The sequence below is a fragment of the Mustela erminea genome, chromosome 3, assembly GCF_009829155.1.
Source record: "Mustela erminea isolate mMusErm1 chromosome 3, mMusErm1.Pri, whole genome shotgun sequence".
Taxonomy (NCBI): Eukaryota; Metazoa; Chordata; class Mammalia; order Carnivora; family Mustelidae; genus Mustela; species Mustela erminea.
The window spans coordinates 12,597,227-12,625,103 of NC_045616.1; the positions used below are offsets into that span (position 1 = coordinate 12,597,227).

General features: G+C 41.4%; 1 protein-coding gene and 1 pseudogene across 2 annotated transcripts in view; both read left to right on the top strand.

Annotated features, from left to right (window-relative positions):
* Positions 1-22,092, top strand: part of BTNL9 (butyrophilin like 9) — a 47,534-nt gene extending 25,442 nt beyond the window's left edge. The window contains exons 8-11 of one of the 2 annotated variants that reach the window (XM_032335218.1): positions 15,955-15,975; positions 16,192-16,218; positions 19,972-19,998; positions 20,858-22,092. In XM_032335218.1, the coding sequence (XP_032191109.1) occupies positions 15,955-15,975; positions 16,192-16,218; positions 19,972-19,998; positions 20,858-21,483 (701 nt within the window). In that variant the 3' untranslated portion in view covers positions 21,484-22,092. The remainder of the gene's footprint in view (positions 1-15,954; positions 15,976-16,191; positions 16,219-19,971; positions 19,999-20,857) is intronic. The other variant, XM_032335216.1, reaches the window with a different exon arrangement.
* A 2,421-nt stretch (positions 22,093-24,513) lies between these two features.
* LOC116587321 lies at positions 24,514-24,596 on the top strand (annotated as a pseudogene).
* Positions 24,597-27,877: the final 3,281 nt, after the last annotated feature.

Genomic DNA, 27,877 nt, shown 5'->3' on the forward strand with positions numbered 1-27,877 from the left:
CCTTTTGTTGTCTGATTGCTGAGGCTAGGACCTCTAGTACTATGTTGAATAGCAGTGGTGATAATGGACATCCCTGCCGTGTTCCTGGCCTTAGCGGAAAAGCTTTCAGTTTTTCTCCATTGAGAATGATATTTGCGGTGGGTTTTTCATAGATGGCTTCGATGATATTGAGGTATGTGCCCTCTATCCCTACACGTTGAAGAGTTTTGATCAGGAAGGGGTGCTGTACTTTGTCAAATGCTTTTTCAGCATCTATTGAGAGTATCCTATAGTTCTTGTTCTTTCTTTTATTGATGTGTTGTATCACATTGACTGATTTACGGATGTTGAACCAACCTTGCAGCCCTGGAATAAGTCCCACTTGGTCGTGGTGAATAATCCTTTTAATGTACTGTTGAATCCTATTGGCTAGTATTTTGGTGAGAATTTTCGCATCTGTGTTCATCAAGGATATTGGTCTATAGCTCTCTTTTTTGATGGGATCCTTGTCTGGTTTGGGATCAAGGTGATGCTGGCCTCATAAAATGAGTTTGGAACTTTTCCTTCCATTTCTATTTTTTGGAACAGTTTCAGGAGAATAGGAATTAGTTCTTTAAATGTTTGGTAGAATTTCCCCGGGAAGCCGTCTGGCCCTGGAATTTTGTTAGTTTGGAGATTTTTAATGACTGTTTCAATCTCCTTACCGGTTATGGGTCTGTTCAGGCTTTCTATTTCTTCCTGGTTCAATTGTGGTAGTTTATATGTTTCCAGGAATGCATCCATTTCTTCCAGATTGTCAAATTTGTTGGCGTAGAGTTGCTCATAGTATGTTCTTATAATAGTTTGTATTTCTTTGGTGTTAGTTGTGATCTCTCCTCTTTCCTTCATGATTTTATTTATTTGGGTCCTTTCTCTTTTCTTTTTGATAAGTCGGGCCAGGGCTTTATCAATTTTATTAATTCTTTCAAAGAACCAGCTCCTAGTTTCGTTGATTTGTTCTATTGTTTTTTTGGTTTCTATTTCATTGATTTCTGCTCTGATCTTTATGATTTCTCTTCTCCTGCTGGGCATAGGGTTTTTTTTCTTGTTCTTTCTCCAGCTCCTTTAGGTGTAGGGTTAGGTTGTGTACCTGAGACCTTTCTTGTTTCTTGAGAAAGGCTTGTACCGCTGTATATTTTCCTCTCAGGACTGCCTTTGTTGTGTCCCACAGATTTTGAACCCTTGTATTTTCATTGTCATTTGTTTCCATGATTTTTTTCAATTCTTCTTTAATTTCCTGGTTGACCCATTCATTCTTTAGAAGGATGCTGTTTAGTCTCCATGTATTTGGGTTCTTTCCAAACTTCCTTTTGTGGTTGAGTTCTAGCTTCAGAGCATTGTGGTCTGAAAATATGCAGGGAATGATCCCAATCTTTTGATACCGGTTGAGTCCTGATTTAGGACCGAGGATGTGATCTATTCTGGAGAATGTTCCATGTGCACTAGAGAAGAATGGGTATTCTGTTGCTTTGGGATGAAATGTTCTGAATATATCTGTGATGTCCATCTGGTCCAGTGTGTCATTTAAGGCCTTTAATTCCTTGCTGATCTTTTGCTTGGATGATCTGTCCATTTCAGTGAGGGGAGTGTTAAAGTCCCCTACTATTATTGTATTATTGTTGATGTGTTTCTTTGATTTTGTTATTAATTGGTTTATATACTTGGCTGCTCCCACGTTGGACGTATAGATATTTAAAATTGTTATATCTTATTGTTGGACAGACCCTTTGAGTATGATACAGTGTCCTTCCTCATCTCTTATTATAGTCTTTGGCTTAAAATCTAATTGATCTGATATAAGGATTGCCACTCCTGCTTTCTTCTGATGTCCATTAGCATGGTAAATTCTTTTCCACCCCCTCACTTTAAATCTGGAGGTGTCTTCGGGCTTAAAATGAGTTTCTTGGAGGCAACATATAGATGGGTTTTGTTTTTTTATCCATTCTGATACCCTGTGTCTTTTGATTGGGGCATTTAGCCCATTAACATTCAGGGTAACTATTGAGAGATATGAATTTAGTGCCATTGTATTGCCTGTAAGGTGACTGTTACTGTATATTGTCTCTGTTCCTTACTGATCTACCACCTGTAGGCTCTCTCTTTGCTTAGAGGACCCCTTTCAATATTTCCTGTAGAGCTGGTTTGGTTTTTGCAAATTCTTTCAGTTTTTGTTTATCCTGGAAGCTTTTAATCTTTATAGTATTCTTGGCTGCATGTTTTTCTCGTTTAGTGTTCTGAAAATATCATGCCAGCTCTTTCTGGCCTGCCAGGTCTCTGTGGATAAGTCAGCTGTCAATCTAATGTTTTTACCATTGTATGTTATAGACTTCTTTTCCTGGGCTGCTTTCAGGATTTTCTCTTTGTCCCTGAGACTTGTAAATTTTACTATTAGGTGATGGGGTGTGGTCCTAATCTTATTGATTTTGAGGGGTGTTCTCTGAACCTCCTGAATTTTGATGCTCGTTCCCTTTGCCATATTGGGGAAATTCTCCCCAATAATTCTCTCCAGTATACCTTCTGCTCCCCTCTCTCTTTCTTCTTCTTCTGGAATCTCAATTATTCTAATGTTGTTTCGTCTTATGGTGTCACTTATCTCTGGAATTCTCCCCTCATGGTCCAGTAGCTGTTTGTCCCTCTTTTGCTCAGCTTCCTTATTCTTTGTCATTTGGTCTTCTATATCACTAATTCTTTCTTCTGCCTCATTTATCCTAGCAGTGAGAGCCTCCATTTTTGATTGCACCACATGAATAGCTTTTTTTATTTCAACTTGGTTAGATTTTAGTTCTTTTATTTCTCCAGAAAGGGTTTTATGTCTCCCAAGATGGTTTCTCTAATATCTTCCTTGCCTTTTTCAAGCCCGGCTGGAACCTTGAGAATTGTCATCTGAACTCTAGATCTGACATATTACCAATGTCTGTACTTCGGTACTGCCTCTTGTTCTTTTTTTTGTGGTGAATTTTTCCTCCTTGTCAGTTTGTCCAGATAGGAGTATATGAAGGAGCAAGTAAAATACTAAAAGGGTGGCAACAACCCCAGGAAAATATGCTTTAACCAAATCAGAAAAGATCCCAAATCGTGAGGGGGGAGAAAGGGGATAAAAAGAGGTTCAAAAAGAAAGAAAGAAAGAAAAGAAAAAGAAAGAAAAGAAAAAAAGAATTTTAAAAAAGAAAATGAATAAAGAAAAATATAAAAAAGAAAATATATATATATTAGATAAACTAGTTAAAAAACGTTAAAAAAGAAAAGGTAAAAGTTAAAAAAAAATTTTAGCTGAATAAGAGAAAAAAAATGAAAAAGAAAAAAATTCAATTAACTGCAAGACTAAAAAAATCACAAGGAGAAAGCCATGAGTTCCGTGCTTTGCTTTCTCCTCCTCTGGAATTCTGCTCTCCTTGGTATTGAAACCGCACTCCTTGGTAGGTGAACTTGGTCTTGGCTGGGTTTCTTGTTGATCTTCTTGGGGAGGGGCCTGGTGTAGTGATTCTCAAGTGTCTTTGCCCCAGGCGGAATTGCACCGCCCTTACCAGGGGCCGGGCTGAGTAATCTGCTCGGGTTTGCTTTCAGGAGCTTTTGTTCCCTGAGCGCTTTCCGTAGAGTTCTGGAGGACGGGAAGAGCCGAGAGCCTGGGGCCCCACTCTTCAGTGCGCCCTCAGAGAACAGCGCCCAGTTACTCCCGTCTGCCTGACCTTTGGGTGCTCCGAGCTCACCGAGCCTGCGACTGGTTCAAGGTAACACCGAGCTGTGAACTTACTGTCGGCTCTGTCTCCTTAGCCGGCTTTCCCCCTCCAATACCCACAAGCTCTGCGACACTCAGACACCCCCGATCCTTCTGTGACCCTGCGGGACCTGAGGCCACGCTGACTCTGCGTGGGCTTCGCCCCGGTTTAGCCTCTGGAGCATGACCCTCACTGGAACAGACTTTTAAAAGTCTTGATTTTGTGCTCCGTTGCTCTGCCATTTGCTGGGAGCCGGCCCCTCCCCCCGGAGTCTATCTTCCCGTCGCTTTGGATTCACTACTCCGCCAGTCCTACCTTTCAGAAAGTGGTTGTTTTTCTGTTTCCAGTAGTGCTGTTCTTCTTCTCTTCGATCTCCCGATGGATTTGCAGGTGTTTGCAATCTTTAGATAAGCTATCTAGCTGATCTCCTGCTAGCTGAGGTAATCTCAGCCTGCTACTTCTCCGCCATCTTGACTCCTCCCTCTATTTTTAATTTCTTGAGGAATTTGCACATTGTTCTCCAAAGAGGCTGCCCCAACTTGCATTCTCACCAACACTGTAAGAGGGTTCCCCTTTCTCCACATCATCTCCAACACATTTTGTTTCCTGTCTTGTTAATTTTGGCCATTCGAACTGGTGTAAGGTGATATCTCAATGTGGTTTTAATTTAAATCTCCCTGATGGCTAGTGCTGATGAACATTTTTTCATGTGTCTGATAGCCGTTTGTATGTTTTCATTGGAGAAGTGTCTGTTCATATCTTCTGCCCATTTTTTGATATGATTATCTGTTTTGTGTGTGTTGAGTTTGAGGAGTTCATTATAGATCCTGGATATCAAGCTTTTGTCTGTACTGTCATTTGCAAATATCTTCTCCCATTCCGTGGGTTGCCTCTTTGGTTTTTTGACTGTTTCCTTTGCTGTGCAGAAGCTTTTGATTTTGATGAAGTCCCAAAAGTTCATCTTCGCTTTGGTTCCTTTGCCTTTAGAGACATATTTTGAAAGAAGTTGCTGTGGCTGATACAGAAGAGATTACTGCCTATGTTCTCCTCTAGGATTCTGATGGATTCCTGTTTCCCATTGAGGTCTTTTATCCATTTTGAGTTTATCTTTGTGTACGGTGTAAGAGAATGGTCGAGTTTCATTCTTCTACATATAGCTGCCAGTTTTCCCAGCACCATTTATTGAAGAGACTGTCTTTTTTCCACTGTATATTTTTTCCTGTTTTGTCGAAGGTTAATTGACCATAGAGTTGAGGGTCCATATCTGGGCTCTCTACTCTGTTCCACTGGTCTATGTGTCTGTTTTTATGCCAGTACCATACTGTCTTGGTGATCACAGCTTTGTAGTAAAGCTTGAAATCAGGTAACGTGATGCCCCCCCGTTTTATTTTTGTTTTTCAACATTTCCTTAGCGATTCGGGGTCTCTTCTGATTCCATCCAAATTTTTGAATTATTTAGTCCAGCTCTTTGAAGAATACCGGTGGTATTTTTATTGGAATGGCATTAAAAGTACATATTGCTCTAGGCAGTATAGACATTTTAACAATGTTTATTCTTCCGATCCAAGAGCATGGAATGGTCTTCCATCCTTTTGTTTCTTCTTCAATTCCTTTCATGAGTGTTCTGTAGTTCCTCGAGTACAGATCCTTTACCTCTTTGGTTAGGTTTATTCGCAGGTATCTTATGGTTCTTGGTGCTATAGTAAATGGAATCGATTCTCTAATTTCCCTTTCTGTATTTTCATTGTTAATGTATAAGAAAGCCACTGATTTATGTAAATTGACTTTGTATCCTGCCACATTGCTGAATTGCTGTATGAGATCTAGTAGTTTGGGGGTGGAGTCTTTTGGGTTTTCCATATAAAGTATCATGTCGTCTGCGAAGAGAGTTTGACTTCTTCATTGCCATTTTGGATACCTTTTATTTCTCTTTGTTGTCTGATTGCTGTTGCTAGGTCTTCTAATACTATGTTGAACAAGAGTGGTGAGAGTGGGCATCCTTGTCGTGTTCCTGATCTCAGTGGGAAGGCTGCAGGCTTTTTCCCATTGAGGATGATATTTGCTGTGTGTCTTTCGTAGATAGATTTGATGAAGTTCAGGAATGTTCCTTCTATCCCTTATACTTTGAAGTGTTTTAATCAGGAACTGATGCTGCATTTTGTCAAATGTTTTTTCTGCATCGATTGAGAGGACCATGTGGTTCTTCTCTCTTCTCTTATTAATTTGTTCTATCACATTGATTGGTTTGTGAATGTTGAACCATCCTTGTAGCCCAAGGATGAATCCCACCTGATCATGGTGGATAATCTTTTTAATGTGCTGTTGGATCCTGTTGGCTAGGATCTTGTTGAGAATCATAGCATCCATATTCATCAGTGATATTGGTCTGAAATTCTCCTTTTTGGTAGGCTCTTTGCCTGGTTTGGGGATCAGGGTAATGCTGGCTTCATAGGAAGAGTCTGGAAGTTTTCCTTCTGCTTCAGTTTTTTGAAACAGCTTCAGGAGAATAGGTGTTATTTCTTCTTTGAAAGTTTGGTAGAATTCCCCAGGGAATCCCTCAGGTCCTGGGCTCTTGTTTTTTGGGAGGTTTTTGAGCACTGCTTCAATCTCGTTACTAGATATCAGTCTTTTCAGGTTGTCGATTTCTTCCTGGTTCAATTTTGGTAGTTTATAGTTTTCCAGGAATGCATCCATTTCATCTAGGTTGCTAAGCTTATTGGCATATAACTGTTGATAATAACTTCTGATGATTGTTTCTACTTCCTTGGTATTAGTTGTGGGATCTCCCTTTTCATTCATAATTTTATGAACTTGGGCTTTCTCTCTTTTCTTTTGGATTAGCGTGGCCAATGGTTTATCGATCTTATTGATTCTTTCAAAAAACCAGCTTCTAGTTTCATTGATTCGTTCTACTGTATCTCTGGTTTCTACCTCATTGATCTCAGCTCTAATCTTGATGATTTCCCTTCTTATGTGTGGAGTTGGTTTGATTTTTTTGTTGATTCTCCAGTTCTTTAAGGTCCAGGGACAGCTGGTGTATTCTGTATTTTTCAGTTTTTTTGAGGGAGGCTTGGATGGCTATGTATTTCCCCCTTAGGACCGCCTTTGCTGTATCCCATAGGTTTTGGACAGAAGTGTCTTCATTCTCATTGGTTTCCATGAATTGTTTCAGTTCTTCTTTGATCTCCTGGTTGATCCAAGCATTCTTAAGCAAGGTGGTCTTTAGCTTCCAGGTGTTTGAGTTCCTTTGGAATTTTTCCTTGTGATTGAGCTCCAGTTTCAAAGCATTGTGATCTTAGAATTTGGAGGGAAAAATCTCGGTCTTTTGGTATCGGTTGAGTCCTGATTTGTGACCCAGTATGTGGTCTATTCTGGAGAAGGTTCCATGTGCACTTGAGAAGAATGAGTATTCTGTCCTTTTAGGGTGGAATGTTCTGTATATATCCATGAGGTCCATCTGGTCCAGTGTGTCATTCAATGCTCGTGTTATTTATTGATTTTCTGCTTCAATGATCTGTCTATTTCTGAGAGAGGAGTGTTAAAATGTCCTACTATTAATGTATTCATATCAATATGATTCTTTATCTTGATTAACAGTTTTCTTAAGTAATTGGCTGCTCCCATATTGGGGGCATAGATATTTACAATTGTTAGATCATCTTGGTGGATAGTCTCTTTAAGGATTATGTAGTGTCCTTCTATATATCTGACTACAGTCTTTAGTTTAAAATCTAATTTTTCTGATATGAGAATCGCTACCCCAGCCTTCTTTTGAGGCACATTGGCATGAAAAATGCTTCTCCATCCCTTCACTTTCAGTCTGGGTGTATCTTTAGGTTCAAATGGGTCTCTTGTAGACAACATATGGATTGGTCCTGTCGTTTTTTCCAATCTGCAGCCCTGTGCCGTTTTATGTGTGCATTTAGGCCATTCACATTGAGAGTGAGTATTGATAGATTCGTTTTTATTGACATCGTGTTACCTCTGAAGTCTTTCTTTCTGTAGATTGTCTCTATATTTCTTCGAGGCTATTCTTGGGCTTTTTCCTCCTTTAAAGAAGCCCCCTTAATATTTCCTGCAGTATCGGCTTTGTGGTTGCATAGTATTTTAAGCCTTGCCGGTCTTGGAAACTCTTTATCTCTCCATCCATTTTGAATGTCAGTCTTGCTGGACAAAGTATTCTTGGCTGCATGTTCTTCTCATTCAGTGCCCTGAATATATCTTGCCAGCCCTTTCTGGCTTGCCAGGTCTCTGTGGACAGGTCTGACGTTATTCTGATGGGCTTTCCTCTGTAAGTAAGGACCCTCTTTGTCCTAGCGGCTTTCAAGAGATTATACCTACAGTTTTGATTCCTCAGTTTGACTATCAGGTGCCTTGATGTTTTTCGGAATCTATATTCTTGGGTGGAGACCGCTTGGCCTCTAGTACATGAACACTGGTTCCATTCGCTAGATTGGGAAAATTTCATGAAGAACTTGGTCCACTATATCTTCTAGACTTCTTTCTTTCTCCTTCCCTTCAGGGATTCCAATAATTCTGACATCGGAACATTTCATGGCATCATTTATTTCCCTGATTCTGTCTTCGTGGTTTCTAAGCTGTTTGTTTCAGGCTTTTTCCTGATCCTTTCTCTCTATCTGTTTGTCCTCCAGATCACTAATTCTATCTTCTGTCTCAGTTGCACTAGCTTTGACAGAATTTAGATTAGATTGGAACTCATTGAGAGCATTGTGAACCTCTGCCCTGGTAGCTTTAAGCTCTGCCCTAACATTGTGAACATCATCTCTCGTTGCTTTCAGCTCAGCCCTTGTCAATTCCGTTTGGTCTTCCATGGCTATGTCCAACCTAGCTATTGCCTGGATAATTGTTAGTCTGAATTCTCTTTCCGACATATTGTCTATGTTGATAGCTGTTAGCTCTGTTGCAGAAGACCCATCCTCTGTAATTTTCTTCGGTTGGGCATTCCTCCTCCTAGTCATTTTGGTGAGAGTTGACTGAACAGATGTAGCTGGATGTATTGACCATGGTGCAGTCAAGGTGCACCTTTGAACACTTCTGAGTAATCAGAATTCCCCACCCAAACGAGAGACAGAAGAAAAGAAAAAGAAAAAAAAAAGGGAGAGAGACAGGAAAGAAAGGGAAGATGAAAGAGAAGGTTCAGCCCAAATGGGCCCCAAGGTAAGATTTATGGAGTAGACAAAAAAAGATAAACAAAAAGACTGATAAAAGTACATGACAAGAGAAAAATATATATATATATGTGCAAATAAAGGAAGAATCTCATCAAAAAGAACCCCAAGTGTAAGATTTATATACTATCAGGACAAACACAAAAACACAGAAACACTGGTGGAAGAAAAAGATGGGAGAGTGGTTATAAATTCTCAGTGTGGGCGAGGAAGGTTGTTTTGATTCTTCCTGGATGTATCTTGATATCTTTGTTAAAGGACTCAACTTTCCCAAGATAAAGGGGGATTAAAAATTGGTTTACCTATAGGGGTACTATTGATTGGGAAGAGGGTATTACTTTGAAGTTTAACTCTCTATGAATATTGGCAAATGAAAATAAAAAGGAATAAACTAGACTAAACTAAACTAAAATTTAAAAAGATAAATTCAAAAAATAGAAATACGAAAGAAAAACATAAGTGTATGTATCAAAAAGTTCAGGTTAGAAGTTTATTATGGAATTTGATGTACTGGACAGCTCACTGTGGTGGTAAATAGGTTAAAATAATTATCTATATATTTAAAAAAAATGAACCAGAGTAGTGGGAACAAGTAAATAATAAAAGTTTTCCTATGAAGTAGTGGTTTTTGTTCTCTTGTCATCCTTGTTTTTTTTTTTTCTTTCTTGGTTTGTTTTCTGGGGGAGGGGCCTGCCAAGTGGTTTTTCAGTCAATGATGTTCCCTGATTTAAGTCCTCCCACCCCCCTCAAGGGGGTGGACTCTGAGGAAACTGGTTTTTTTCAGGCTTTTGTTCTCTGGCAGTTTTTATGTTTGTTCACTTTTTTTTTTCTCTCACCTTGACCGCTTTTGATGGTTTTTGTAGTTTTAGAGGAAAACAACTGCACCCTGACCTCCCTCTCAGAGAGAAGCCTCAGTCTGGCTGCAGAGCCCAAATAAGTTCCCCCTTGGTCGCTGGCAGAGGAGATTCCGAGTCCCGGTCCCTGGGGTCGCAAAATCTTTTGCTTGTACCCAAAGCCATGGCTGTGGCAGCTATCTGGGCAGCTCCAGACCGCCAGAGAGGTTCCAAACAGCAATCGCACATTGAGATTTTCCTGCTGGCCTGGGCTGGGAGTGCCTGGTCTTTCTGGGTCTAAGAGCGCCCAGCTTGCCCACACCTCTTTCAGGGGAGGCTGTGGGTTGCGCGTGGGTCTCAGGCTCTGAGAATGGGGTGCAGGTCCAAAAGCACCAGGCTGGGCCTCAGGGGAGAGTTTGGTGCATGCGTCTTAGGCTCTGAAACAATGGCGCACATCAAAGGGCGCCAGCTGGGCCTTTGTACCTTTCTCAGGGGAGGATGAGGGGCACGCCCATCTCAGGCTCTATTGCAGGGCTCGCGCATTCTGCCATCTGGCATGTCTCCCAGCCCCTCACAGGAGCCGGACCCCACGAGTTCTCGGGCGCGCTGGCGGCTTAGGGACAAAGACCTGGTTTCTCCGCCGCACTCTCTCTGGCTCAGCGCCAGGGGAGGCTGTCCTGGGAACCAGGACTTAAGCCCCTGTCCCTAGCCAACCCGATTCCCACAATCTCCCCCCACCCCCCACAGTGTGATCCTTTGCTCTTTTGGAATGCTTTCAACCAGTCTCCAAGTTAATGCTGGTCCCCAGATGCAGGGCACTCTCGCTTGTATTGGGGGTATTACTTTCCTACCAGTAGCCTCTGGTGGCTCCCTCCCCCTTTTGTTTATCTTCCGATATCAGTCCGCCGTTCCCACACCACTTTACCTGCCCACTGGCATCTTCTGCCCCTGTAGAGATCCAGATGTGTATAATTATGATCTCAGGCTGATTTCCTGGGTGATTGGAGTTCTTTGGTAGGTAATCAGCTCACTTTAGGGTACAGGTTGAAAAGGTGCCTCCTCTTACTTCCCCGTCATCTTGTCTCCCCTCAAAGTTGTTGTTTTCTTATTGATTTTCTGTTTTGATGATCTGTCCATCACTGTAAGTAGGGTAGTAAAGTCCCCTACTATTATTGTATTATTACTGATTAGTTCCTTTATGTTCATTATCAAACTGTTTTATGTATTTGGGTGCTCCCATTTGGGGTATACAAGTATTTACAATTGTTATATTTTCTTGTTGGATCATTCCCTTTATTATCATATAGTGTCCTTCTAAATAAATTTTTACAGTCTTTCTTTTAAATTTGTTTCACTCAATATAATTGCTACTCTTGCTCTCTTTTGACATCCATTTGAATGACACATGTTTCTCTATCCTCTCACTTTCAGTCTCGGGTGTGTTAGATCTAAAATGGGTCTCTCTTTTTTAAAAAAAGAGAGGAATGAGTGAGAGAGAGCATGGGTGGGCAGAGGGAGAAGGAAAGGCAGGCTCCCCACTGATCAGGGACACCAATGCAGGGCTCGATCCCAGGACCCTGGGATCATGACCTGAGCAAAGGCAGATGCTTAATGGACTGAGCCATGCTGGCACCCCTAAAATGGGTCTCTTGTGGCAGCATATAGATGGTCTTATTTTTTTTTAACCCATTTTGTCACCCTGTGTCTTTGTTGTTGTTTTTATTGGCATTCCAGTCAGTTAACATACACTGGAATGTTAGTTTCAGGTGAACAACATAGTGATTCAACAATTCCATATACCTCCCAGTGCTCATCACAACAAATGCCCTCCTTAATCCTAATCATGTATTTAACCCATCTCCCACCCACTTCCCCTCTGGTAGCCATAGTTTTTTCTCTGTAGTTAAGACCTGTTTCTTGGTTTGCCTCTCCCTCTTTATCCCCCTTTACTCCTTTGTTTTCTTTCTTGAATTCCACAGATTAGTGAGATCATATGGTATTTGTCTTTCTCTGGCTGACTTACTTTGCTTCACATAATACTCTCTAGCTCCATCAATGTCCATCTATATCTTGCAAATGGCAAGATTTCATTCTTTTTATGCCTGAGTAATATTCCATTATATATATACCACTTCCTCAAGAGTCTATTTTGTTTTTTTTTCTGATTTAAAATACTTCATTATTGCAAAAAAAAGAAAAGCTCTTCTAAAGGTGTTGTTCTTAAGTTCTTTTTTTAAATTTTTATTTTATTTTTTTCAGTGTTCCAAGATTCATTGTTTTGTTTCATTTATTTATTTTCAGCATAACAGTATCATTATTTTTTCACCACACCCAGTGCTCCATGCAATCCGTGCCCTCTAAAATACCCACCACCTGGTACCCCAACCTCCCACCCCGCTGCCACTTCAAACCCCTCAGATTGTTTTTCAGAGTCCATAGTCTCTCATGATTCACCTCCCTTTCCAATTTACCCCAACTCCCTTCTAACTCCCCATGTCCTCCATGCTTTTTGTTATGCTCCACAAATAAGTGAAACCATATGATAGTTGACTCTCTCTGCTTGACTTATTTCACTCAGCATAATCTCTTCCAGTCCTGTCCATGTTGCTACAAAAGTTGGGTGTTCGTCCTTTCTGATGGAGGCATAATACTCCATAGTGTATATGGACCACATCTTCCTTATCCATTCGTCCGTTGAAGGGCGTCTTGGTTCTTTCCACAGTTTGGCGACCGTGGCCATTGCTGCTATAAACATTGGGGTACAGATGGCCCTTCTTTTCACGACATCTGTATCTTTGGGGTAAATACCCAGGAGTGCAATTCCAGGGTCCTAGGGAAGCTCTATTTTTAATTTCTTGAGGAATCTCCACACTGTTCTCCAAAGAGGCTGCACCAGCTTGCATTCCCACCAACAGTGGAAGAGGGTTCTCCTTTCTCCACATCCTCTCCAACACACGTTGTTTCCTGTCTTGCTAATTTTGGCCATTCTAACTGGTGTAAGGTGATATCTCAATGTAGTTTTAATTTGAATCTCCCTGATGGCTAGTGATGATGAACATTTTTTCATGTGTCTGATAGCCATTTGTATGTCTTTATTGGAGAAGTGTCTGCCCTTATCTTCTGTCCATTTTTTGATATGATTGTCTGTTTTGTGTGTGTTTAGTTTGAGGAGTTCATTATAGATTCTGGATATCAACCTTTTGTCTGTACTGTCATTTGCAAATATCTTCTCCCATTCCATGAGTTGCCTCCCAAGATTCATTGTTTAAGAGTCTATTTTAATAATTCTTGCAGAGCTTGTTTAGTAATCATGACATCCTTTAATTTTCATTTCTCTGGGTAGGTCTTTTTCTCTCCTTCTGTTCTGAATGATAGTCTTGCTGGATAGGGTATTCTTGGCTACAGATCTTTTCCACTTAGCACTTTGAGTATATCATGGCTTGCAAAGCTTCTGTTAAAAAATGTCCCGATAGTCTTATTGATTTTCTCTTCTAAGTTATTGGCTTCTTTTGTCTTGCTGCTTTGAAAATTTTTTCTTTATAATATATTTTGTAAATTTAATTACTGTGTCTTGGTTGGGTCTGCTCTTACTGATTTTGAAGGGAGTTCTCTGTATCTCCTGGACTGCATATCTGTTCTCATCCCCAGATTAGGGAAGTTTTCAGCTGTTATTTATTTAAATAAATTTTCTGCCCCCTCTTCTCTCTCTTTCTGTTCTGGGACTCCTATAATATGAATGTTACTACATTCGATGCTGTCACTGAGTTCCCTAAGTCTGTTTTCATTTTGCACAATACTTTTCTCTCTCTTTTGTTCAGCTTATTGGCTTTCCATTACTCTATCTTCTAGGTCACTAATTCATTCTTTGGCATCTTTCAGCCTGCTGTTCATTCCATCAAACATGTTTTCATTTCACTTATTATGCCCTTTATCTCTGCTATGTTTTTCCTTATCTCTGTGTTAAAGGTCTCATTCATGTCTTTCAGTTTTTTCTCAGTCTTTTCAGTCTTTTCTCAAGTCCAGTGAGTTCCTTAGAATCATTGCTTTAAATGTTTGGTCAGACATGTTACTTTTATGTGTTTTGCTTAGATCTCTGCCTTGGCCTTGGCCTGTTCTTTCATTTGTGATAAATTTCTCTGTCTCCTCATTTTGTCTGCCTCTCTGTGTGTGTTTCTGTCTGTTATGAAAGTCAGGAGAATATCTTATGTGTGTTGCTTATACCCTGCTGTTGTGTTTGAATCACTTTTCCTTTTAGTGTGGTCATTTGCAGTGGCCCTCTGCCTATTGGCTGTTGTGGGCTGTGCTTGCTCTCTGTGGTGTTAGTAGGACCCAGGAAGGTCAGCTCTGATGGAGTGTGCCTGCTGGGGAACTTAGGAGCGGGGCTACAGTATTAGCAAAACTTGCAGTGGGCCACTGGCCCTATGTTGGACCCCCTGAAGCACTGCGGTGGCTGGTGGTTGTTTGCTGGAGTTGCTGGGCCGTGAGACTGGCTGCAGAACACAAGAATGGCTGGGTGCAGCTGGGGCCGGTGCATGGTGCTGCTTGGGGGTGCATGGCTGGGGGTCATGTGGCTTTAACAATATTCCCCCTCGGGGCACCTGGGTGGCTCAGTTGTTAAGCGTCTGCCTTCAGTTCAGGTCATGATCCCAGGACCCTGGGATTGAGCCCTGCATCAGGCTCCCTACTCAATCAGAAGCCTGCTTCTCCCTCTCCCACTCCCCCTGCTTGTGTTCCCTCTCTCACTGTGTCTCTGTCAAATAAATAAATAAAATCTTTTTTAAAATTAAAGATATATATTTCCTCTGAGCCCATGGTCAAAGCTAGCAGGCTTATTGTGGGATAGTCCTCAGAAGAACTTGTAGGCATGGCACACTACTAATGGGTTAGGTAGGAAGTGTCTATGCAGCCCCAATCTCCTACAGTTGGCTCTGTGTTTGTGCTGGGGGCTCAGGAGAGAGAAATAGTGCCTGCCAACTCCCTCATTTTTGAAGTCCCTTAAAATGCTCCAAAATCATTATGAACAAATCTTCCATTTGCTCCCAGTGTTGTGAATACTGCCATTTTTGTGTTCCCTTTCTGTGTGGGCTGCTGTCTCCTTAAAGCCAGCTATCACTTGCCCTCTGGGCTCACCCAGTGCTATGTCAGCTGACTTTTAAAGCACCAGACTTCAAGTCCCACTGGTATTATAAACTCACAGAATCCAGCCCCTCTGGTTTTTAAGTCGAAGTGTTATGGAGATCAGTCTTTCCTGTGTGAGCTCCTGGTGTGAGGGCCCATTTCCCTGCTCTCTCCACTTTTCTGAACATCCTCACCTTTCAGATGCAGTCTTGTCTCTATATTTAGTTATGGAATTTTTTTCTGCCAATCTTCAGATCTCTCTGCCAGTCTTGGATGTGGGTGATAGCTAGTTGAAAACAATGGAGGAGGTGAACTCAGGGTCCTCCTACTTCACTATCTTCCCAAGTCTCTAGTCAGAATGAATTACTTTTAAAACAAGACATAAGAGGGGCACCTGGGTGGCTCAGTTGGTTAAACATCTGCCTTGGGCTCAGGTCATGATCCCAGGGTGTTGGGATTGAATCCCACATCAGGATCCCTGCTCAGTGGGGAGGGTGCTTCTCCCTCTCTCCCCTCCTCGTGCTCTCTCACTATCTCTCTCTCTCTTTCAAATAAATAATCATCAAAAAATAAATTTAAAAAGACAGAAAGTGGTGATTCAAAGGAATGCATTCCTAGTGGCAAAATATCAAAGTCTTAACATCTGGCCAGGAAATAATTGAGTGTGATGAGGAAATAATTAAGTGTGATGTCCTCCCAGTCCTTTAAATAATGTGCCCAGTCAGTGACCCTGAGGTTTACATAGGCTCAGTGCCTGGATTCATGAAGGACCTCCTCCTCAGGAAAAGTTTCTGATTTCAGGGCAGATGAACAGTAGCCTTTCAAACTAGACTTGAGCCCCGGGAAGAGACCTCTCAGTACCATGACCTGTTTTCCTTTTCTAGCCCTGTGCAGATTTCTGTCTTAGAGCAAAGAATAGAATGAGGCATATGAATCATACAGATGGGTGGTACAGAGACTAAGATGGGACTGGGGTGAACAGTGGTTGAAGAGTAAGGAACCTCGTCCCAGGGACCTAACTACCTTGGGATGGTGGTTCCCCTCCCCCAAACACTGATGTTTTCTGTGTTTTGCTTACAGGAAAGCTTCAGACAGAACTTGGTAAGTGACCCCACTTCAGGTTATTTCTTCTTGTCCACCTTTTAGCATCTGATTTCTCATTTGCCAACAAGGTATGATGCCCAAGTTGGAACCCTGCCAGCATGTGGGTGGCAGGAGAAAGGGGAGAAGGGCAAGGGTGGGTGCAAAATGCAATGTGGGAGTAGGGAAGCAGCACTGACCTTCTGTTTTAATTCTGTTTTTCTATGGCTGCTTCAGACTGGAGAAGGGCTGAAGGCCAAGCTGGTGAGTGAAGCTCATCTCCCTCCCATTATCCACTTTACATTTCAACATCAGAGTCACTCATTCTGACTAATGAGCCGTACTTCATTCTGGCTTCTTCCACAGGCAAATGGCATGTATTAATGTATGTCACTTACTAGAGGTTATATTCAAGTTTTGCTTTCTATTTACTTTTATATTGTTTTGAGGTATAAGCATATTATAAACCTTTGGTGCAAATTTTGGTTGCATATCAGAATCACCTAGATCCTTGTGGGTCTAGAATGGGCATGTTACTCTATATGAAAATATTTTTCCCTATCGCTTCCCCCACTCCCTACATAAAGCAAATAGTCTGATGTGTAGTTTACTTTGTATGGATTCTTACAAAAGGTCAATTTCAGCTTTGTGCACAAGCATTTTCGTTTCTGTAAATGACGTTTACAGTCGTGTGCTGTTCCTTGCTTTTCTCACTCATCGCTGTGTTTTGGTATCCATCCCTGCTACCATATCTGGTCTCGGTCTCCTTGCTGCAGTGTACTCCATGTTAACCAGCCACATTCTTCAAATAGATATCCAGCCTGCCTCTAACTCCACACCACCACACACAACACTGGATGAACAGCCTCAAATCTGTCACCTTCAGGCTTTATGTGGAGATTTCTCTGGGATGTATACCCAGGGAGGGAGTTGCTGGCCTGTAGGGGATATGTCAGTAAGTGGGAGAGAGAGGTCCCCCAGAGGCAGTGCCATCATCCTGCCGTTGGCAGTGCATGGAGACTCCATGTGCCCACATGCCATATAAACCACTTACTGAGTTAGCTACTCGATGGGGATGAGTGATTGCTCATTGTGCTTTCAGTCTGTTCTCCTCTGAACACTCAGTTTGGGCATCTCTTCATATGCCAGATGACTTTTGGGGCTTCCTCTCCTAAATATTGCCAATTCTTGTCCTTTGGCCATTTTTTTAAAAAAGCAGACTCCAAGCCCCCATGTGGAGCCCAATGCAGGGCTCAAACTACGACCCTGAGGTCAAGATCTGAGCTGAGATCAAGAGTCAGAAGCTTAACTAAGTGAGCCACCCAGGTGCCCCTTTTGGCTGTTTTTAGTATGAGGTTGCTATCTTTCTTTTATTGATTCAAGGGGACGTGACATATATATGTACATAATGACAATATATAGTGTCATGTATGTCTTATATATTTACAGATATATAGATATACATAAATACACACCAACAAAGTCTCAAAAACACAAGTCATTAGGTAAAAATTTAATGAATTCAATTTTATCAAAATTAATGGTTTCTTTTCAGTGGGAAACCAAGGATGTAGCTAATAGCAGGTGACAGACTAGAAGAAGGAATTCACAGTGTTTAATACCAATGAGGATTAATATCCTTATACAGATACATATGCATCAAATTTGTACCTTATGGCATATGTTTTTGAAGTTCTGTTGAAGAAAACCTTCCTAACATGTAGGTCATAAAGATATTCTCTTCCACTTTCTTCTGTTGACTTTACATGTCTTATGTGTATGTCTTTAAACCACCTGAAATTTGCCATCTTATTTGGTGCCAGGTGAGAATACAGCTGTTTTTCTTCATATAGTGAGTCAGTTTTCCCAGTGCCATCTACTACACCAACCATGATTTCCCCATCGATGTGGGTATTGCCTTTAGTTCATATTTGGTTCTCATGTGTAGATGGGTCTATCGGTGGACCACCTATTACTTCATTGTTTTCACTGTTAGGGCTTTTTTTAAAAAATTTTTTCAATTTATTTATTTTCAGAAAAACAGTATTCATTATTTCTTCACCACACCCAGTGCTCCATGCAATCCGTGCCCTCTAAAATACCCACCACCTGGTACCCCAACCTCCCACCCCCCCGCCACTTCAAACCCCTCAGATTGTTTTTCAGAGTCCATAGTCTCTCGTGATTCACCTCCCCTTCCAATTTACCCCAACTCCCTTCTCCTCTCTAACACCCCTTGTCCTCCATGATATTTGTTATGCTCCACAAATAAGTGAAACCATATGATAATTGACTCTCTCTGCTTAACTTATTTCACTCAGCATAATCTCTTCCAGTCCCGTCCATATTGCTACAAAAGTTGGGTATTCGTCCTTTCTGATGGAGGCATAATACTCCATAGTGTATATGGACCACATCTTCCTTATCCATTCGTCCGTTGAAGGGCATCTTGGTTCCTTCCATAATTTGGCGACCGTGGCCATTGCTGCTATAAACATTGGGGTACAGATGGCCCTTCTTTTCACATCTGTATCCTTGGGGTAAATACCCAGGAGTGCAATTGCAGGGTCCTAGGGAAGCTCTGTTTTTAATTTCTTGAGAATCTCCACACTGTTCTCCAAAGGGGCTGCACCAACTTGCATTCCCACCAACAGTGTAAGAGGGTTCCCCTTTCTCCACATCCTCTCCAACACATGTTGTTTCCTGTCTTGCTAATTTTGGCCATTCTAACTGGTGTAAGGTGATATCTCAATGTGGTTTTAATTTGAATCTCCCTGAGGGCTAATGATGATGAACATTTTTTCATGTGTCTGATAGCCATTTGTATGTCTTCATTAGAGAAGTGTCTGTTCATATCTTCTGCCCATTTTTTTTGATATGTTTGCCTGTTTCGGGTGTGTTGAGTTTGAGGAGTTCATTATAGATTCTGGATATCAACCTTTTGTCTGTACTGTCATTTGCAAATATCTTCTCCCATTCCGTGGGTTGCCTCTTTGTTTTTTTGACTGTTTCCTTTGCTGTGCAGAAGCTTTTGATTTTTATGAAGTCCCGAAAGTTTATTTTTGCTTTTGTTTCCTTTGCCTTTGGAGACATATCTTGAAAGAAGTTGCTGTGGCTGATATCGAAGAGATTACTGCCTATGTTCTCCTCTAGGATTCTGATGGATTCCTGTCTCACGTTGAGGTCTTTTATGTTAGGGCTTTTATAGTACCCCAAAGTACAAGTTTTCCTGCATTTCTGCTTCCTTTTAAAAATGAATGGATCTTTTTAGGTCCATTTTAAATTTTAGAATACGTTTACAAAATTCCTTTTAAAAAATCCAAAAGCAGTTTTGCATGGGATTCCTTTGAATTTACAGATGAATTTAGAAAGAGTCAACATCTTTATAGAATTGAGTTATTCTATGCAAGAGTTATATGTTTTTAAAAGTTCTACTAGTTATTCTGATGTAGACCCAGGGTTTAAGGGCTCTGCTGTAAATTTATGGAGCTCTGAAAACTTCTTTTACTTTTGCTATTTTGTGACTTGTTGATCTCTTTGTTATAAAGTTGAATAAGATAAAATAAAACAGAACTCCATCCAGAATGGTTTATGTTAAGAAAGGAGGAAAAACAGGGTACCTAAAGACATTTTAGGACAGGAGCCATGCTCATCCAGGCTTCCTCAGACTGAACCTGCTGGTCAGAGATTAAAACTTCTTGTGCAATCTTAAAGGCACCCCAATAACTTGCCTTGGTTCTCTGCCCACACGCTTTGTTCTCCTGCCTTTTTCAGTACAAGGTTAGATTGCATGCAGATTTAGTATAACCCAGCACTGATACTAGCCCTTTCCTAATCCTGAATTCCCAGAGAAATGCCATTGTGAGCCCAGACCATTCCGGACTCCAACTAGCTGTCATGGGGGGAATGAGATCATTGGGTTTGTAGCATCCTTCATGCATTTTGAACCTCCCTCAAGTTTGCAGAGTTACTGACCCAGATCTTTGAGTCTCTTTTTTTCTTTCTGTTTGGTTTCAGAGTGGAGAGCAGCCCAGCAATATGCAGGTAACTGAAGTCAAGGAACTGTGACCTTGTGACTGGGGTTTGTTGGATCTTTAACAGAAGGGAGGTGGAAAGATCTGAGATTGGAGGAAGGATCTGCCCAGGAGTCAAGTATGGAGCCTACACACACAAACACAGAAGCCTACTTTTGCACATATACAACACAACATGTATGCCTACATGTATACACATACATACTTGCATGCACACATCTGATTATACTCACACATGCGCTTTTTTGTGTACACACATCTCCTAAAAGCACATTATTTTCTGGGTTTTACTAGGTTTGTTTCCATCTGGTAGGAAGACTGTTAGGGCTAGTTTGTAGGAACCTCTCATTGGACAGAAGAGATCCTTGGGGTTCTCCTCTATCAAGTGGGTGTGCTTTGAGGGGTGGGGTATTGGAGAGCAGGGCACTGGACTGGATGATCTCAGAGGTCCCTTTCAGTTTTAAAATCCTAACATTGCTATAAAACTGAGGCTCAGAGCTCACATGATGATCTCAAGGTCACATAGGGTGGTGCCATTAGTGAGGAGTTGAAGCCTGGAGCCCCTTCCCCTTGGCCAGGAACTGGGGGGAAAGGAGCCCACCTCCATCCCCACGAATCTACCTTGTTTTCTATTTCTGCTCTCCATGGCACCTAGTATGGCAGTTAGGAAACTTCGAGTTCAGGAAAGAAATAGGATTCTTCCAATGGCTTTGAAGTGCTCAGAAGCACCTTGTGAGCTGCTTTGGTACACAGGGGTGGTTTCAGGGGTGGGGGTGACCAGCAGGAGCGCTAGAGGTTTACCTGTCGGGAAGGGGCAAGCAGGGCCCAGAACCGCCCTTCGTAGGTACTAATTCTGCGCCCCTGCACAGTGAACGTAACCCTTGATCCGGCCTCTGCGCACCGCAGCCTGGAAGTCTCCCAGGATGGCAAGAGCGTGTCCTCCTGCAGAGCAGAGCTCAACCCCGTGGTGGGGGACCCCCAGCGGTTCTCCGAGCAGACGTGTGTGCTGAGCTATCAGCGCTTCTGTGCTGGGCGGCACTACTGGGAAGTGCATGTGGGCAGGCGCAGCCGCTGGTTCCTGGGTGTGTGTCTGGCCTCCGTGCCGCGCACAGGGCAGGTGCACCTAAGCCCAGCCAACGGCTACTGGGTGCTGGGGCTGTGGAACCGTTGCGAGTACTTCATCCTGGACCCACATCGCATTGCACTCACCCTGCGTGTGCCGCCGCGGCGTGTGGGCATCTTCCTGGATTGGGAGGCAGGAAAACTGTCCTTCTTCAACGTGTCAGATGGCTCCCACATCTTCACCTTCACAGACACCTTCTCAGAGACGCTCTGTGCGTATTTCAGACCCAGATCTCACGACGGTAGTGAACACCCAGATCCCCTCACCATCTGCCCATTGCCTGTCAGAAGGACACGCATCCTTGAAGAGGATGAGCTTGATACCTGGTTACAGCCCTATGAGCCCTCGGATCCCACCCTGGGCCTGTGGTGAGGCACTCTCTTGCCTGCTCTGGCAAGGTTCTTTGGCAGCTTCCCGGATCCCTGGCTGGGATTTGCTCTCCCACTTCCTCTAGAGTGGAGGAAACATCACCAAAATGTCAGCAAAGGATAAAGACTGCACAGAAGAGACAAAAAAAAAAAAAAAAAGAGAAAAGAAAAAAAGAAAAAGAAAAAAGAAAAAAAGAAATTTTGCCTATAGGTGTATGCATATATATTATATAATTTTCTTTAATGAGTAGAGGGAATTCCAAAGCTCATTTGTGTGTATGGTAGGAGTAAGCAAAGGAGGAACAATAAGTTCATGTTGTTGGGAGCCACAGTGTGTACTGTGGGAGACCAGAAAGAAACTAGAATAGGGGAGAGATGGTGGGAAACCTTACCGGAGTGGATAAGAGGTATCAGTTAACCTGTGTTTTTAAATACTTTTTTTTAATCTGGTTTTTTTTTTCTTTTTTTAAATTTAATTTTATTTTTTCAGTGTTCCAAGATTCATTGTTTATGCACCACACCCAGTGCTCCATGCAATATTTATACGTATTCTAGCTCCAAAATGTCTGGAAGCAATGACACCTCATAAGTAGGGAGTTCACTTAGGGCTTAGATCCCAGTTTTTTTTTTTTAATTTTTATTTATTTTTATTTTTTTTAAGATTTTATTTATATATTTGACAGAGAGAGATCACAAGTAGGCAGAGAGGCAGGCAGAGAGAGAGAGAGGAGGAAGCAGGCTCCCTGCTGAGTAGAGAGCCCGATGCGGGACTCGATCCCAGGACCCTGAGATCATGACCTGAGCCGAAGGCAGCGGCTTAACCCACTGAGCCACCCAGGCGCCCCTAGATCCCAGTTTTAAATGTCATTTCCCACTGAGATGAACTTGGAGAAATGGCTGATTACAGGGCTGGAGCAGAGAAGTTCCAGGGTTGGAACATCTTGTGTTCAGATGTGCTCCGAAACTGATGGGGCCACAGCAACCAGGTGAACTTTAAAATGAATCATGATAAGGATGAATAATGACAAGAATTGATTAACAAGGGATTGGGCAAATAAGAAAATTCCCTACGTCTGCCGAGAGGTTTTTCAGTCAGAAATGAAATACAGAACTACAGAAAGTGGAAAGAAGAAAATGAAAGAGTAACTCTGTGAACTCATGGTTTTTACAATGTATGGGTAGATGGAGCATATGCACACACCTGCAAAATAGGTAGATAGATTTATGTGTGCACATATAAGGTTCCTGGCTCTGTCAGTTTTGACAGCATAAGAACAATAACACTCCAGTACCAATGAACACAATTAGCATCCAAAACTGAGTTGTTTTTTTTTTCAAAGATTTTATTTATTTATTTGAGAGACAGAGATCACAAGTAGGCAGAGAGGCAGGCAGAGAGAGAGAGAGAGGAAGCAGGCCTCCTGAGCAGAGAGCCGGATGAAATGCAGGGCTGCGATGTGGGGCTCAATCACAGGACCCTGAGATCATGACCTGAGCGGAAGGCAGAGGCTTTAACCCCCTGAGCCACCCAGGCACCCTCAGAACTGAGTTTTTATCACTATTTTCCACTAAAAGGAACCAAGTCTCCTTTGAGAAGTGGTTGACTCCAGGACTGAGTCAGGAAAAATACAAGATAGGTGTGATATTATGATTAATGCAAAGTATATGGTCGTCCACATAGATTCTGGCACAGAACTCTAAAAACCCTTAAAATTTCCTAAGTGATAAGAGCTATCAGGATGTCTTTTGATATTCATAACAAGCCCCTTTCAATCACACCTCATTTATGTTAATGAAATGACTTCTGGAAAGCCCCCTAAAGGGAGCTGGTTTTCTGGGGAACCAAGTATGTGATTAAAAGGTTGAAGTTTAGCCCCTGTCCATCTACCCTTGAACTCAGAGAGTGAAGAGAGGCTGGAGATTAAGTTCAGTCACCAACTGCTGACCCACACCTATGTGGTCAATTAATCTTCCACAAAGCAGGAAAGAGAGTGTCTTTACACATGGTGTTGGAAAACTGGACTATTTTCTTAAACCACACACGAAAATGAACTCAAAATGGATGAAAAACCTAAATTTGAGACAGAAAGCCATCAAAATCCTAGAGGAGAACACACGCAGCACCTTCTTTGACATCGACCACAACAACTTCTTAGTAGACATGTTTCTGGAGGCAAGGGAAACAAAAGCAAAAATAAACTACTGGGATTTCATCCTGATAAGAACCTTCTTATCAGAAGGAAATAATCAACAAAACTAAAAGGCAATCTACTGAATGGGAGAAGGTATTTGCAAATGACATATCTGATAAAAGATTAGTATCCAAAATCTATAAAGAACTTATAAAACTCAACACCCCCAAAAACAAATAATGGTCAGAAGACACGAAGAGACATTTTTCCAAAGGGGACATACAGATGGTTAACAGACACATGAAAAAATGCTCCACATGAGTTATCATCCGTGAAATGCAAATCAAAACTACAGGGAGATACTACTTCACAACGGTCAGAATGGCTGAAATGAACAACACAGGAAAGAACAGGTGTTGGCAAGGATGCAGAGAAAGGGGAAACCTCTTACACTGTTGTTGGGAATGCAAACTGGTACACTACTCTGGAAAACAGTGTGGAGGTTCCTTAAAAACTTAAAAATAGAGCTACCCTATGACCCAGCATTTGCATTACTGAGTACTGAGCTGAAGAATACAAGAAGACTAAGTCAAAGGGATACACGCATTGCCATGTTTATTGCAGCATTATTTACGATAGCCAAGATATGGAAGCAGCTGATGAATGGATAAAGAAGAGGTGGTATATATGTAAAATGGAATATTACTCAGCCATAAAAGATGAACTCTTGCCATTTGCAATGACATGGATGGAGCTAGAGAGTATAATGCTAAGGGAATTATTTCAGACTTATGTCAGTCAGAGAAAGACAAACATCATACGATTTCACTCATATGAGGAATTTAAGAAACGAAACAAGTGAGCAAAGGGGAAAAAAAGACAAACTAAAAAACACTCTTAAAAGCCTTGCACTGTGGCAGTATCGTAGCCAATGAGGTTTATCCGAGGCGCGATTATTGCTAATTGAAAAACACTCTTAATTCTAGAGAATAAACTGGTGGTTACCAGAGGGGGGTGTGATGGGGGAATGAGTTAAACAGGTGATGGGGATGAAGAAGGTCACTTGCTATGATGAGCACCGACTACTGTTGTATGGAAGTATTGAATCACTATATTGTATGTGTAAAACTAATAGTACCCTCTATGTTAACTAACTAGACTTTAAATAAAAACTTTAAAAAAATTTTTTAAATAACACAACAAAAAACTTTAAAAAATGCTAAGTGAAATAGGTCAGTCAGAGAAAGACAAATATCATATGATTTCACTTGCATGTGGAATTTAAGAAACAAATGAGCAAAGGTGGAATAAAGAGAGACAAACCAAATGAGACACTTAATTATAGAGAACAAATTGATGGTTATCAGAGGGGAGAGGATTGATGGGATGGGCGAAAAGGTGATGGGGACTAAGGAAAGCACTTGTGATGAGTACCTGGTGATGTATGAATTGTTCAATCACTGTATTGTACACCTGAAAGTAATACAACATTATATTAACAAGCAGAATTAAAGTAAAAACTTTTAAAAAATTATAGTCTTGTTAACATACCATGTATGATATTCAGAAAAAGTTAGTTTTCTGTAATCATTTGCATTAGTGTGCTAATATTTTGGGGTCCTACTCACAAATATTATATGGTAACATTAAAAATATATTCCTTGACTGTATACAATGATTATCTGTTCCTTTTATTGTTTTTTTACATTAAATGAGAAAGACATACAGCTGATACAAAAGGCAAGTTAAAGTATTTTTAAATAACTGATCCTCTACCAGTGCATTTTAGATAATGGGGAAGTCCAGGGATCCTAGACATTCAGCTAGATGTTTTGTGAATCATAGAGGCCACGATGGAGGCCACCCAAGAGGCCAGAATATTCAGAGTAGAAACCCAAGCCTCCTTCCGGTCAAACCCCATGACTCTCTTGAAAATTTCTAAAAAATAGGACATGGTATGTTCAGTTCTCCCCACTGTTTACATTCTCCATGGATCTGTTCCTCAAAACTGGGAGATGGTGACACAGCAATTATGTGTGGATCCCAATTCATTGCACAAAATAAAACCGTGAAGTGAGGCTGCTTTGGCTTGAGGCAGACCAGGTCTGGCTAACTCACAGGGGTGGGCAGTGCTGAGAGAGACCTTAACTTCAACAGTGGGTGGGAGTCAAGTTATCCTTGGCTCCATGGGAATCTTCCATTCCCATGGATTGAACACTTCCATTTGTCTTTAATGGGATTATAAATTGACACATTTTGGGGTCAATTTTGCTGATTACTAAAGGTGAGCATCCTCTGGCCTGATAGTTCCAAATCCAGGAATCTAATCTATAGAAATATTCACACCAGCACCTGAAAATATAAGAGGATATTCATTGCAGCAGTGAAAGCGGGGATGGAGTACCACATACTTGCTATTAGGAGAACAGACAAAATACAGTCTATTTATACTATGGATACAGTGGCACCATAAATTTTTACAGGGAATGTGTGTGATTGCTTTTGTTACTAAAAAAGTAAGCCAGTGTTTTTTTTTCCTTTTGCCTCATGCCAATGGAAAACAAAGAAGAAGATATCTTAAAAATATATAATTGAAAATCAAAACCATCTGATTGAATAATCTTAACACTACAAGGTAGTGACATGACATGTTTTCATGTCTTTCATAGTTTTTAAATCCCTGCCTTCAGTTGTCTCCCTAGAGTCCTTTTTTCTTGTTCTTCAATAACACAGTTCAAAATGTTCATACAACTTTAATTATTAAATGATCGCTCTAGTGTTCAAACTCTGGTCTCATATCAAGTTCTGGCATCTGGCAGGCTGTGTGCCTGCTCTAGGGAGGGGGGCTGTTCTTCCCCTAGACACCCCTACTTTCTCCCTCTGACAGACTTTCTGTTCTCTCAATACTGAAGCAAGGAGAGATGAAGGAAACAGTGCAGCCACAAGCTCCCCAGCGTCCTCTTCATTCCTCAGTCCCCCCAGCTTGAGCTAATCCCCTAACCTCTGTTCCATTTGTTCATGCCAAAACATTCCAATGTTTCTGTGATGTTGGGTCCCCTCACTTGGCAGACTACATGCTTGGGAAGGATGGTGCAGCAAAGTATCTCAATTTAGATAGCTTTCCAGATATTCTTTTAACAGAGGAAACTCATGCCTTTTGTGTGTGCTGTGTTAAGTGGAACTTAGGCAGCTTATCTACAAGAACCACACCCTTTAGTTTCTCTTTCTCTGGGAAGATCAACATCATATCAAATAAGATGCCATACATTTTGGGTGGCATCCCTCTAAACTATATATAGTTATTTTAGGGTTGACTTAGGAGAGTGGCAAGTCCCCCCACCCTCCTCTCTATGGAGGACAGGGACTTGATTCTCACCACTCCACTCCCAAGGCCTTGGTGACCCAGTGACCTCACCCAATGTCTTTCCCATCCTCTGCTGCCGAAAACAAATGAGCTCCTCTTTTACCCACCTACTTATTTAATACTTTTTTGTTTACTGTTTATGATCAATACAAATCAGTTATATAAGAAATTATGAAGAATCAAAGCATAATTTTGAAAATTTAAAATAGATATTCAACACAAAAAAGACAAGTATAAAAGCAGACTCCTTCATGCACACATGAGATCCAGTAGGTGTTGTTTCAAAGGACAGCAATGCTTGCTTTTCCTCTTAAGGACTGAAGCCACATCAGAAGTAGAAAGCTTCAGCTTATGAGTATATGTTCACACACAAGTCAAAATTTGTTTTTTAAAATGCTTTTTACATCAAAACTGTGGTAAAAGATAAATTTTACAGAATTAAGCCTCCTTTCAGAGAAGCTAGTTTCTAATATCTAAAACTGACTGATAACAGAAAGTATTCCAAATAGAGTCATCTGTTAAAAAAAGATTTTTTTAAAAAAATTGTTTAAAGGGATTATTGGAAACTTGCTAATGTTGGTATTCTTCCAGCCTTACTCCAGCATGGGCATCTTTGGTTTGGCATCCACAACACTGGGCCTGGCCTTCATTCCACTTGCTTCCTTCTTCTACTGACTCCTCCATCCTGGCTCCAGGCAATATTGTGGCTGGTTACTGTGCCTGTTTCTAAAGTTCTGCCCTGGAACTTGTTCCCCCAGGGGCCAAGGCTCAGAACCCCACACCACACATACACACTGATGAGACTTGGAAGGCTCTTCCTCCAACCAGCAGACCTTTGTGTACTGACAGACACAGTTGGCATCAGGCTAAGGACCTCTCATTGTATTCCTCTTTTCTAGCAA